General features: G+C 35.2%; 1 protein-coding gene and 1 long non-coding RNA gene across 2 annotated transcripts in view; one reads left to right on the top strand and one right to left on the bottom strand.

The window, feature by feature from the left end:
* LOC143230112 (SCY1-like protein 2) overlaps positions 1-8,491 on the top strand; it is a 457,312-nt gene extending 448,821 nt beyond the window's left edge. The window contains exons 19-20 of the mRNA XM_076463162.1: positions 6,300-6,452; positions 7,246-8,491. Coding sequence (XP_076319277.1) covers positions 6,300-6,452; positions 7,246-7,269 — 177 coding nt within the window. The 3' untranslated portion in view covers positions 7,270-8,491. The remainder of the gene's footprint in view (positions 1-6,299; positions 6,453-7,245) is intronic.
* The window catches only part of LOC143230113 (uncharacterized), a 33,433-nt gene that overhangs the window by 8,679 nt on the left and 11,062 nt on the right, over positions 1-13,692 (bottom strand). The window contains exon 2 of the long non-coding RNA XR_013016243.1: positions 11,180-11,249. This is a non-coding gene — a long non-coding RNA (uncharacterized LOC143230113). The remainder of the gene's footprint in view (positions 1-11,179; positions 11,250-13,692) is intronic.

Raw genomic sequence — 13,692 nt, 5'->3', positions numbered from 1 at the left:
CATGTTAACAAATATCACACCAATTTATACAATATATCACAACACTATCAGGATGAAACTGGATACAAAGAACCTTTAATGGTTGGGAGGATACTGTAATCCCTTAAAAATCTTCAATTCTCAAGAGAGTTATTCCCTATCCGCAGACCCTTACTTTAAGCATAATTAACCAGACTACGAGACGCTTTCTCATCAAGTTGACAACTTTGTGTATCTGAAGCTACTGAAGTGACATTACTGAATGCCAAAGTTGTATTGTTAGCTAGTACCGGCCGAAATACCAGAAATTCCATTATGCCTAATAACCATACCATTGAAATATTCCTCACAAACAATTTACAACAAATCTGACAGAGGACATCCATGGCGAAGACCTCCAGTAATGTTAATAGAATTAGTAAAATATTCATTACATTTTACAGTACTAAAAAACTCAGAATAACAAATAGTGATTCACCTGAAGAAGTTATCTCCAAACTCATATTGGTTATCCAACGAGAACAAGCAGCCGTAATGAACGTGATCAAAAGCCTTCATTTGATCAATTTGAGCAGAATCTCTTCCCGTTGTTCATGGTCGAGATAGTCATTCAACAACTTCAAAACGAGGGGCAACCCAACGATACCCATACCCGAAATAAATCCATTCTGGACCTTTGAAATAATTTGTTTGTTTTGTTTTTTTTGGAATTTCGCACAAAGCTACTCGAGGGCTATCTGTGCTAGCCGTCCCTAATTTAGCAGTGTAAGACCAGAGGGAAGGCAGCTAGTCATCACCACCCACCGCCAACTCTTAAGCTACTCTTTTACCAACGAATAGTGGGATTGACCGTCACATTATAATGCCCCCACGGCTGGGAGAGCGAGCATGTTTGGCGCGATGCAGGCGCGAACCCGCGACCCTCGGATTACGAGTCGCACGCCTTACGCGCCATAATAAACCTAACACTCTATCCTTGTGCAATATGCTTTACTACGTGACATAATAAACCTAACTAGTGTTAGATACTAACTAGTACCTAACTGTACTAGTGGGGGACTCGGACAATGGTTCTCCAGTAAACTTTTATCTAGCCTGACAAGGTCAGATGGATAGTGCGCTCGACTCGTAATCCGAAGCTAGAATCCCCGAAACACTGAACATGCTCGCCCTTTAGCCATGGGGGCATTATGGTGTGACGGCCAATCCCATTATTCATTGGTAAAAGAATAGCCCAAGAGTTGGCGGCAAGTGGCGGTAACTGTCTTCCCTATAGTCTTACAATGCTAAATTAGAGACGGAGGACGATGATAGTCCATGTGTAACTTTGTGCGAAATTCTATAACAAACAAACTCCTATCTTCTCCCTTGAGAAGCAAAATAAGTACACTAGCTTCATACTATCAAGTAAGAAAACCCTCTGTAACACCAGCACAAAATCCTCAAAGAAGAAAAGCAAAAAAAAAACACCTGTAAAATCTTATAGTGAACTCAACTTCCCTTGAAGATGTGTTTCTTTTAAGATGCTGCAAAGCCTTCCTAATATCACCAACACTGATGTCAGCATCACACACAAAATAATAGGAGTCGTTCAATTACTCAAAGAACGATAATTAAATTGGTAAACCTAGGACCACGAGAAGCATCTTTAGAGTGACAAACCAGCCATTTAAACAGCGTTATCTGTCTGTGGAAGCAAGACCTATTAAAAGGCAATACCCTAAGACTAACTGGAATTTTATCAATGAACCAATGATCCTTTAACAAATTTCATCCAATAAAACTACGTGTATCACCATAAAGAAATCGAAACACATGGGCCAAAGAGAAAGTACTTGTCAAGGTATTGAAACTGTGACGACTAGCATCTCGATAACATTACTTGGTAAGATATTGAAACTGTGACGACTAGCATCTCGATAACATTACTTGGTAAGGTATTGAAACTGTGACGACTAGCATCTCGATAACATTACTTGGTAAGGTATTGAAACTGTGACGACTAGCATCTCGATAACATTACTTGGTAAGGTATTGAAACTGTGACGACTAGCATCTCGATAACATTACTTGGTAAGATATTGAAACTGTGACGAGTAGCATCTCGATAACATTACTTGGTAAGGTATTGAAACTGTGACGACTAGCATCTCGATAACATTACTTGGTAAGATATTGAAACTGTGACGACTAGCATCTCGATAACATTACTTGGTAAGATATTGAAACTGTGACGACTAGCATCTCGATAACATTACTTGGTAAGATATTGAAACTGTGACGACTAGCATCTCGATAACATTACTTGGTAAGGTATTGAAACTGTGACGACTAGCATCTCGATAACATTACTTGGTAAGGTATTGAAACTGTGACGACTAGCATCTCGATAACATAACTTGGTAAGGTATTGAAACTGTGACGACTAGCATCTCCATAACATTTTACCAGAGATTTATCTGACAAAGTGTCCGTAACACAAATAAAATCTCCTACTACCGCCATGTTTTTATCTCTTGGGAAAAGTGTAATCAAACTATTAAAAAATCCAACATATTCAAAGAGATTGAAAGGAACATGTACATTAAACAGTACAAATGAAAAGTCATTATGTGTACTATTAACAGCAACAACTGCTCCCATAATATCAAACTAAGAAACTGAGATATGAACAAACACCGCCACCCCCTATTATCTTTACCAAAAAAAAAACAATTTGCTGAGCAATTCAAAATTGTTATTTTTTAAAAGACGTCTCTTGGAAAAAAATTATTGAATATCGCGAACTAAAATACGTTAAATTTATTCTCAATTTTTCAAAGTATCTTCAACCAGTTAGTGTTGACCATTCATAGTTTAATTAATTAAATAAACTTATGTTTGACAGTAACTGGCTATTGGTAGTCTGTTTCACACGAAGTGAGTGAGTTCTATACCTGAAGTATGAAGAAGGTCCAAACATCGGTTCTATGTTAAGCATGACTAACTCCCCCACAAAGACTGAAGAAGGTCCAAACATCGGTTCTATGTTAAGCATGACTAACTCCCCCACAAAGACTGAAGAAGGTCCAAACATCGGTTCTATGTTAAGCATGACTAACTCCCCCACAAAGACTGAAGAAGGTCCAAACAACGGTTCTATGTTAAGCAAGACTAACTCCTCCACGAAGACTGAAGAAGGTCCAAACATCGGTTCTATGTTAAGCATGACTAACTCCCCCACAAAGACTGAAGAAGGTCCAAACATCGGTTCTATGTTAAGCATGACTAACTCCTCCACAAAGACTGAAGAAGGTCCAAACATCAGTTCTATGTTAAGCATGACTAACTCCCCCACAAAGACTGAAGAAGGTCCAAACATCGGTTCTATGTTAAGCATGACTAACTCCTCCACAAAGACTGAAGAAGGTCCAAACATCGGTTCTATGTTAAGCATGACTAACTCCACCACAAAGACTGAAGAAGGTCCAAACATCGGTTCTATGTTAAGCATGACTAACTCCACCACAAAGACTGAAGAAGGTCCAAACATCGGTTCTATGTTAAGCATGACTAACTCACCAACAAAGACTGAAGAAGGTCCAAACATCGGTTCTATGTTAAGCATGACTAACTCACCAACAAAGACTGAAGAAGGTCCAAACATCGGTTCTATGTTAAGCATGACTAACTCCTCCACGAAGACTGAAAAAGGTCCAAACATCGGTTCTATGTTAAGCATGACTAACTCCCCCACAAAGACTGAAGAAGGTCCAAACATCGGTTCTATGTTAAGCATGACTAACTCCTCCACAAAGACTGAAGAAGGTCCAAACATCGGTTCTATGTTAAGCATGACTAACTCCACCACAAAGACTGAAGAAGGTCTAAACATCGGTTCTATGTTAAGCATGACTAACTCCACCACAAAGACTGAAGAAGGTCCAAACATCGGGTCTATGTTAAGCATGACTAACTCACCAACAAAGACTGAAGAAGGTCCAAACATCGGTTCTATGTTAAGCATGACTAACTCCACCACAAAGACTGAAGAAGGTCCAAACATCGGTTCTATGTTAAGCATGACTAACTCACCAACAAAGACTGAAGAAGGTCCAAACATCGGTTCTATGTTAAGCATGACTAACTACCCCACAAAGACTGAAGAAGGTCCAAACATCGGTTCCATGTTAAGCATGACTAACTCCTCCACAAAGACTGAAGAAGGTCCAAACATCGGTTCCATGTTAAGCATGACTAACTCACCAACAAAGACTGAAGAAGGTCCAAACATCGGTTCCATGTTAAGCATGACTAACTCCCCAACAAAGACTTAAAATATTTCTTTTAAGGTTTATATTTTTACTGCGTGACATAATAAACCTAACGTTCTATCCTTGTATAATATGTCTTACTTCGTGACATAATAAACCTAACGTTCTATCCTTGTGTAATATGCTTTACTACGTGACATAATAAACCTAACGTTCTATCCTTGTGTAATATGTTTTACTTCGTGACATAATAAACCTAACGTTCTATCCTTGTGTAATATGCTTTACTACGTGACATAATAAACCTAAAGTTCTATACTTGTGTAATATGCTTTACTACGTGACATAATAAACCTAACGTTCTATCCTTGTGTAATATGTTTTACTTCGTGACATAATAAACCAAACGTTCTATCCTTGTGTAATATGTTTTACCACGTGACATAATAAACCTAACGTTCTATCCTTGTGTAATATGTTTTACTACGTGACATAATAAACCTAACGTTCTATCCTTGTGTAATATGTTTTACTTCGTGACATAATAAACCTAACGTTCTATCCTTGTGTAATATGTTTTACTTTGTGACATAATAAACCAAACGTTCTATCCTTGTGTAATATGTTTTACTTCGTGACATAATAAACCTAACGTTCTATCCTTGTGTAACATGTTTTACTTCGTGACATAATAAACCTAACGTTCTATCCTTGTGTAATATGTTTTACTTTGTGACATAATAAACCTAACGTTCTATCCTTGTGTAATATGTTTTACTATGTGACATGATAAACCAAACGTTCTATCTTTGTGTAATATGAGATTCATTCGGTTCTCATTAGTTTGTTTGTTTTTTATTTCGCGCAAAGCTACTCGAGGGCTTCCTCCGCTAGCCGTTCCTAATTTAGCAGTGTTAGACTAGAGGGAAGGCAGCTGGTAATCACCACCCACCGCCAACTCTTAGGCTACTCTTTTCCCAACGAATAGTAGGATTGACCGTCACAGTATAATGCCCCCATGCCTGAAAGGGCGAGCATGTTTGGTGTTACCGGTATTGGAACCCGCGACCCTCAGATTACGAGTCGAACGCCTTTATCCACCTGAACATGTGGGGCTCCTCATTAGTAAAGACTTACAGAAACATTCATAAAATTAAACTGTAAATAATACTTGATTTTCAATAACACTTTAATTTTTTGTCACCATGTCGAGTTCAAACTTCGTAGTATTTTATTTCTTTATTCCTTTTTATTAGCGGTATAGTTTCAACCTACAAACAATACTTTTATCAGCGGTATAGTTTCAACCTACAAACAATACTTTTATCAGCGGCATAGTTTCAACCTACAAACAATACTTTTATCGGCGGCATAGTTTCAACCTGCAAACAATACTTTTATCAGCGGTATAGTTTCAACCTACAAACAATACTTTTATCAGCGGCATAGTTTCAACCTACAAACAATACTTTATCAGCGGCATAGTTTCAACCTGCAAACAATACTTTTATCAGCGGTATAGTTTCAACCTACAAACAATACTTTTATCAGCGGGATAGTTTCAACCTACAAACAATACTTTTATCAGCGGCATAGTTTCAACCTACAAACAATACTTTATCAGCGGCATAGTTTCAACCTGCAAACAATACTTTTATCAGCGGTATAGTTTCAACCTACAAACAATACTTTTATCAGCGGCATAGTTTCAACCTACAAACAATACTTTTATCAGCGGCATAGTTTCAACCTACAAACAATACTTTTATCAGCGGCATAGTTTCAACCTGCAAACAATACTTTTATCAGCGGTATAGTTTCAATTTACAAACAATACTTTTATCAGCGGCATAGTTTCAACCTACAAACAATACTTTTATCAGCGGCATAGTTTCAACCTACAAACAATACTTTTATCAGCGGTATAGTTTCAACCTACAAACAATACTTTTATCTGCGGTATAGTTTCAACCTACAAACAATACTTTATTTATGAATTATTTGTCAAACTCAAGTTTATGAAAACAGTCGCAATAATATATTATTCTTATTTATTACTACTACCAGTCGAGTTCCAACTTAGGAACAGACCTTCTTACTGGCACTCAAGTACCTCCGAGAAGATTTTCGGCAGTTGCTTTATATAACACTATAGGTGGCAGCACTTCCTCATCCTCAAACCAGACCCCTAGTTTACTACAGCAAATTGGTTCTAGCGTGGTAGGTGAAGCTTTTCTTGTAAAGTTATTATAAAAGTGTCTGTAAAGTGTCTCTAGGACTTTACATTAAGCGTTACTTCATAAAGTTGTGGATACAGTAGTCACCACACAGAATGTATGTTTTAACAGTTACTTTAATAAGTTGTAAATACAGTAGTCACCACACAGAATGTATGTTTTAACAGTTACTTTAATAAGTTGTAAATACAGTAGTCACCACACAGAATGTATGTTTTAACAGTTACTTTAATAAGTTGTAAATACAGTAGTCACCACACAGAATGTATGTTTTAACAGTTACTTTAATAAGTTGTAAATACAGTAGTCACCACACAGAATGTATGTTTTAACAGTTACTTTAATAAGTTGTAAATACAGTAGTCACCACACAGAATGTATGTTTTAACAGTTACTTTAATAAGTTGTAAATACAGTAGTCACCACATAGAATGTATGTTTTAAAAGTTACTGTAATAAGTTGTAAATACAGTAGTCACCACACAGAATGTATGTTTTAAAAGTTACTGTAATAAGTTGTAAATACAGTAGTCACAATTTAGAACGTACGTGTTGAAAGTTACTGTAATAAGTTGTAAATACAGTAGTCACAATTTAGAACGTACGTGTTGAAAGTTACTTCATCAAATTATAAATACAGCAGTCACCACACAGAATGGATGTTTTGAAAACGTAACTTCAACAAGTATAATATTAAAAGTGTATAACATTTTACAACAGAAAATCAATTTCCTATCTTGCGAATGTTCGTAACATAATTTTTTTCTTTCTTCCAGCAACAGCTATTTTCTGGTAAATAACATATTTATTTACTGTCAAACAACTCAGAGTGGAGAGTAGAAAAACAGCTTCTGAAAGTCAAAACTTGAACAACTGTTGTAACCAAGCATGACGTCAAATCTTCAGATAAAGGGAGGCCATCTTTCAGAAGTTAGATTCTATCTTTGCAAGTCGATTTGACGAAACAGTCAAACAAAAATAACAGTTCTAATTAAAAGTGGAAAAGTGTCTCTTGGACATAATTCTTTGTTATTAAGAATATCATGTTGTTGTGACAAAAAATGACAAACGGTCACGCTCTCGGTGTTACTAGAGTCAGTTTTTCTTTATGATAAACATATGTAATAATTTGATCCAATGAAACATAAATCTGATATGTTAAAGAACAAATTTAGTAGAAATTTATGCTTACCTAAGATAAAGTTAATAAAATATGTAAAATAGAAAAATGAGAGACTATTTGAAACCCGCTCTACCTTTTCCTTTCGCTTTGTTTTAACCCTACAATGGGCTACCTGCATCCTGTCCACCGCAAGGGATCGAACCTCGAACTCTTAATCCGTAAACTTATAAACTTAAACATATTAAGAGATTTATCACATTCAAATATATAACTAGTGTTTATTTTTTGTTATTGTTTTAAATTAGGTACTTCATAAACATATATTTCATTACTGAAGTAGCTGGAAATGTGTAGTATTATTTGGTTGGGCTTCGATTGATTATATTAAAACAATACTTTTAATACCCCAGTTTCCATTAGTATTGTTAGAATACCCAGCTTTTCTGCATGTTAACACTATACTTATTGTCCGACCAATGCACTTATACTGGTATCTATTTTCCAATTTCTGCACTCAGGTTACTATTGTTACCATTGTATCTAACCTTCAACCCAAGTATTGTTAAGACAATAATTACTTTCCAAACCTGTGACCTTGGGTTGAAATAAATAGACCTGTTATGGTTCGAGGGAACCTCTTGTTCCCATGGAGACAATCCCGTATATAGAGTCCTACATTTATCGTAATGAGGTTGTGATTCTCTGTTTAGTGTGTTATCTCTTTTGTGTTTAATGTGTTATCTCTTTTGTTGTTAAAGTTCTGTCACTCACCATGCTGAGTTTGTAAAAAGTTTACAAAGACGTCAAAAGTGTAATAACTTGAGCCACTGTGACGTCAATAGCAGCACGTGACATGATAAATTAGCTCAAAAATTTAGGTCGTATATTTGGTAGCAGTTTAACTATTATTAAACCTATTGAATGTTTACGAACGGTAGAAAGTGAACATACTATCGGTAATTCTGTTTGAAAAACACGTTCCATGTGATATCTGTTTTTACTAACATCACTTCAATAATTATATTGTTTACGAAAAAGTACAAGTAAGTTTGGTCTAAATTTTCTTTAGTGTGAAGTCCCAATAAGCATGGCCAATCACCAGACACTATGACCAACAAGCATGGCCAATCACCAGACACTATGACCGACAAGCATGGCCAATCATCAGACACTATGACCAACAAGCATGGCCAATCACCAGACACTATGACCAACAAGCATGGCCAATCACCAAACACTATGACCAACAAGCATGGCCAATCACCAGACACTATGATTATTCTCAAAGTTTCGTTACATCACTTTATCAATTCTGTCTTAACCCTAATAAAGCGAAAAGTTAGGTTTAAAAATATTAGTTTGGTGATTACCGTAATAATTTTAATTTCTTCAAGTTACCTGAAGAATGCCACGTTCCCGTTGTTGCTGCCATATGTAGTGGAAGTTTTATGAGATTTAACTTACACTGAACTACAATGTTCTGTTTCTTCTGTAAATGTTCTATTTTACTCGGTTATATGTTTAGTATCTTATTAGCGGACCCAACTTTCAAACTACCACTCTTAAGTTAAATTGATGAACTTGAATGCTTAGTTTCAAGTCAATACTTTTGTGTGTGTAGTAAAGAGAAGTTTAATAACTTGTCTTGTTATACAACTGTTCGAGTTTAGTGTTGTAACAACGTCATATATAGATCTCCACTTGTCTTGTTATACAACTGTTCGAGTTTAGTGTTGTAACAACATCATATACAGATCTCCACTTGTCTTGTTATACAACTGTTCGAGTTTAGTGTTGTAACAACGTCAGATACAGATCTCCACTTGTCTTGTTATACAACTGTTCGAGTTTAGCGTTGTAAGAACGTCAGATACAGATCTCCACTTGTCTTGTTATACAACTGTTCGAGGTTAGTGTTGTAACAACGTCATATATAGATCTCCACTTGTCTTGTTATACAACTGTTCGAGTTTAGTGTTGTAACAACGTCATATACAGATCTCCACTTGTCTTGTTATACAACTGTTCGAGTTTAGTGTTGTAAGAACGTCATATATAGATCTCCACTTGTCTTGTTCTACAACTGTTCGAGTTTAGTGTTGGAATTCTTCGAAGCTGCCCTGACATAGTTATGAGTAGAATGGTTACTTCGTTCGTACTTGTAAGGCATTCTGAAACATAACTTATATTTCTATGTGTGTCACGTAATATAATATTTACATGTCATCCGTTGTGTGAGCAGCCAGTATGGTACTATATATAAATCTATATCATCCTGAATAGAAATGATCTATTATTGCAAATTCTTTGTCATACACTTAACAAACAGCGGCTTTATAAAGAAATCGTAAGCATGTATTCCTATAACATTATTTCAGGTTTTGAGTTGGATATATATCATTACATCAGTACTATTTCCTCTCTTGTTTCATAGTTACAACGTATTCGTTGTAACAAAATATGAGTAAAATCTATATCGCTGACAACATTTTCGTTTTTTGTTTTCTGATTTTGATTTAGGTTCATCAAGAAGTTCATATCTTAACAAATCACTTTTTTAACTTTACTAAAACAAATTCTGTACTGGGGAAACAGAGAACCACAGAAATATATTGGGTTGAAACATTCTAAATATTGGACACATTTCGGCTTGAACTTATGTACTATTTACGTTTCTCAGTATTAAGTTAAGGTTGTGCAAATTAAAGTTTTCCTAATTATATTATCATTGTATCTAGGCTGTGTTTAAAATTTATATTTATTAGTTAGCCATCAGCATGTAATTGTCATACAGTTAATGAATTGTCGTTAATGGCAATTGTTGAAAAACTGTGAGTATATATATTACTGTTAGGCTTGGCATGACCAGGCGGTTTAAGGTCTTCGACTCGTAATCTGAGAATTGCGGGTTTGAAACCCCGTCGCACCAAACATGCTCGCCCTTTCAGCCTTGGGGGCGTTATAATGTGTCGATCAATCCTACTATTTGTTGGTAAAAGAGTAGCCCAAGAGTTGGCGGTGGGTGATGATGACTAGCTGCCTTTCCTCTGGTCTTACACTGCTAAATTAGGGACGGCTAGCGCAGATAGCCTACGTGAAGCTTTGCGCAAAATTCAAAAAACAAACAAACAAATATTGCTGTTAAAAGTTGTCATGTGACTCTCTGTAAATAGACAAACTTGTGTTCGTACCAAATTAAAACAGAATTTGACGAGTGTCTAATACTCTTTATCATTAATATCTATTTAAAAAAAAAAGAACGTAATGAGGCCATCGATCACTAGACTACAAAATTAATATTAATTTAGCCGTGATATCTTGGCACATTAATAATAAAATAAACAACCCACCTCACAATTACTATTAAGTAACGAACTAAAACATACATGAACATTCGCTTTGAAAGGGATTGGAGCAAGTACAATGTACTCTGACCTACAGGTAGTTTCAACACCAACATCCTAGAGCAGACAGATTGATAGCACTGACAGAAGAAAGAGAGAGGTCCATGTGAACGGAATCTCCCTAGTCATTAAAACCAAAAACCTGATAAAGAAAGAAGCGAAAAAATATTTTTTGTAACTCACCACTTGTGTTTCTTTAGCTCTCTCAGGAATTGTTAGTTGTTCAATCATTCTTATAAAGTGCTTCGTCTTTCTTAAAAATAAATGCCAAATGATAAAGCAGTTTGTTTGTTTTCAACGTCATACCTTATTATTATTGTCGTAAGACAGCGCAATGCTCTCTTCATGATTTGTTGGTCTTCTAATATAAGTTTAGAAAGGTTAAATGTGAATTAATTTCACAATCTTACTGCATGTATCTGTATTAACCAAGTAGTCTTAGCCAATATATTGTCACAATCTTACTGAATGTGTCTGTATTAACCAAGTAGTCTTAGTCAATATATTGTCACAATCTTACTGCATGTATCTGTATTAACCATGTAGTCCTAGCCAATATATTGTCACAATCTTACTGCATGTGTCTGTATTAACCATGTAGTCCTAGTCAATATATTGTCACAATCTTACTATATGTGTCTGTATTAACCATGTAGTCCTAGTCAATACATTGTCACAATCTTACTGCATGTGTCTGTATTAACCATGTAGTCCTAGTCAATATATTGTCACAATCTTACTATATGTGTCTGTATTAACCAAGTAGTCCTAGTCAATACATTGTCACAATCTTACTGCATGTGTCTGTATTAACCATGTAGTCCTTGTCAATACATTGTCACAATCTTACTGCATGTGTCTGTATTAACCATGTAGTCCTAGCCAATACATTGTAATTATCAATTTCTTAGAAGTAAACTTTTAACTCTTATCAGAAGATCATATTCTGATATGAAAGAGTTATCCTGTAATTATTCATTGACATAAAATGAGTTCTACTAGTTGTATATTACTTCACGTTACTCGCCTCTGTTGTCACTATATATACAGTACAGAAGTTCACTAAAAACTAGCATTTTCACTTACATTACAGACTAGTGCACCGCGAGATTCACAAACTACACACACAGAACTACACACTGGCCTTTATTAGATGTACAAAGAGTTTTACTCACCATACACTAATCTCTACTCACTATACTTAGAGTTTTACTCACCATACACTAATCTCTATTAGATGTACACAGAGTTTTACTCACCACAAACTAATCTCTACTCACTATACATAGAGTTTTACTCACCATACACTAATCTCTATTAGATGTACACAGAGTTTTACTCACCACAAACTAATCTCTACTCACTATACATAGAGTTTTACTCACCATACACTAATATCTACTCACTATACATAAAGTTTTACTCACCATACACTAATCTCTATTACATATACATAGAGATATACTCACCATGCACTAATCTCTATTAGATATATATAGAGTTTTACTCACCATGCACTAATCTCTATTAGATATACATAGAGTTTTACTCACCATACACTAATCTCTATTACATATACATAGAGATATACTCACCATGCACTAATCTCTATTTGATATACATAGAGTTTTACTCACCTTGCACTAATCTATATTATATATACATAGAGTTTTACTCCCCATGCACTAATCTTTATTAGATATACATAGAGATTTAGTCCCCATGCACTAATCTCTATTAGATATACATAGAGTTTTACTCCCCATGCACTAATCTCTATTAGATATACAAAGAGTTTTACTCCCCATGCACTAATCTTTATTAGATATACATAGAGTTTTACTCCCCATGCACTAATCTCTATTAGATATACATAGAGTTTAACTCCCCTTGTACTAATCTCTATTAGATATACATAAAGATTTACTCACCATACACTAATCTCTATTACATATACATAGAGCTTTACTCCCCTTGCACTAATCTCCATTAGATATACAAAGAGATTTACTCACCATGCACTAATCTCTATTAGATATACATAGAGTTTTACTCACCATACACTAATCTCTATTAGATGTACACAGAATTTTACTCACCATCAACTAATCTCTACTCACTATACATAGAGTTTTACTCACCATACACTAATCTCTCTTAGATGTACACAGAGATTTACTCACCACACACTAATCTCTACTCACTATACATAGAGTTTTACTCACCATACACTAATCTCTACTCACTATACATAAAGTTTTACTCACCATACACTAATTTCTATCACATGTACATAGAGATATACTCACCATGCACTAATCTCTATTAGATATATATAGAGTTTTACTCACCATGCACTAATCTCTATTAGATATACATAGAGTTTTACTCACCATACACTAATCTCTATTACATATACATAGAGATATACTCACCATGCACTAATCTCTATTTGATATACATAGAGTTTTACTCACCTTGCACTAATCTCTATTATACATACATAGACTTTAACTCCCAATGCGCTAATCTCTATTAGATATACATAGAGTTTAACTCCCCATGCACTAATCTCTATTAGATATACATAGAGATTTACTCACCATACACTAATCTCTACTCACTATACATTGAGTTTTACTCACCATACACTAATCTCTATTACATATACATAGAAATATACTCACCATGCACTA

The sequence above is a fragment of the Tachypleus tridentatus genome, chromosome 10 (assembly GCF_004210375.1).
Source record: "Tachypleus tridentatus isolate NWPU-2018 chromosome 10, ASM421037v1, whole genome shotgun sequence".
In the NCBI taxonomy this organism is placed as follows: domain Eukaryota; kingdom Metazoa; phylum Arthropoda; class Merostomata; order Xiphosura; family Limulidae; genus Tachypleus; species Tachypleus tridentatus.
Note: the sequence above shows the minus strand (reverse complement) of the source record. Positions and strands in the feature narration are given on the sequence as shown.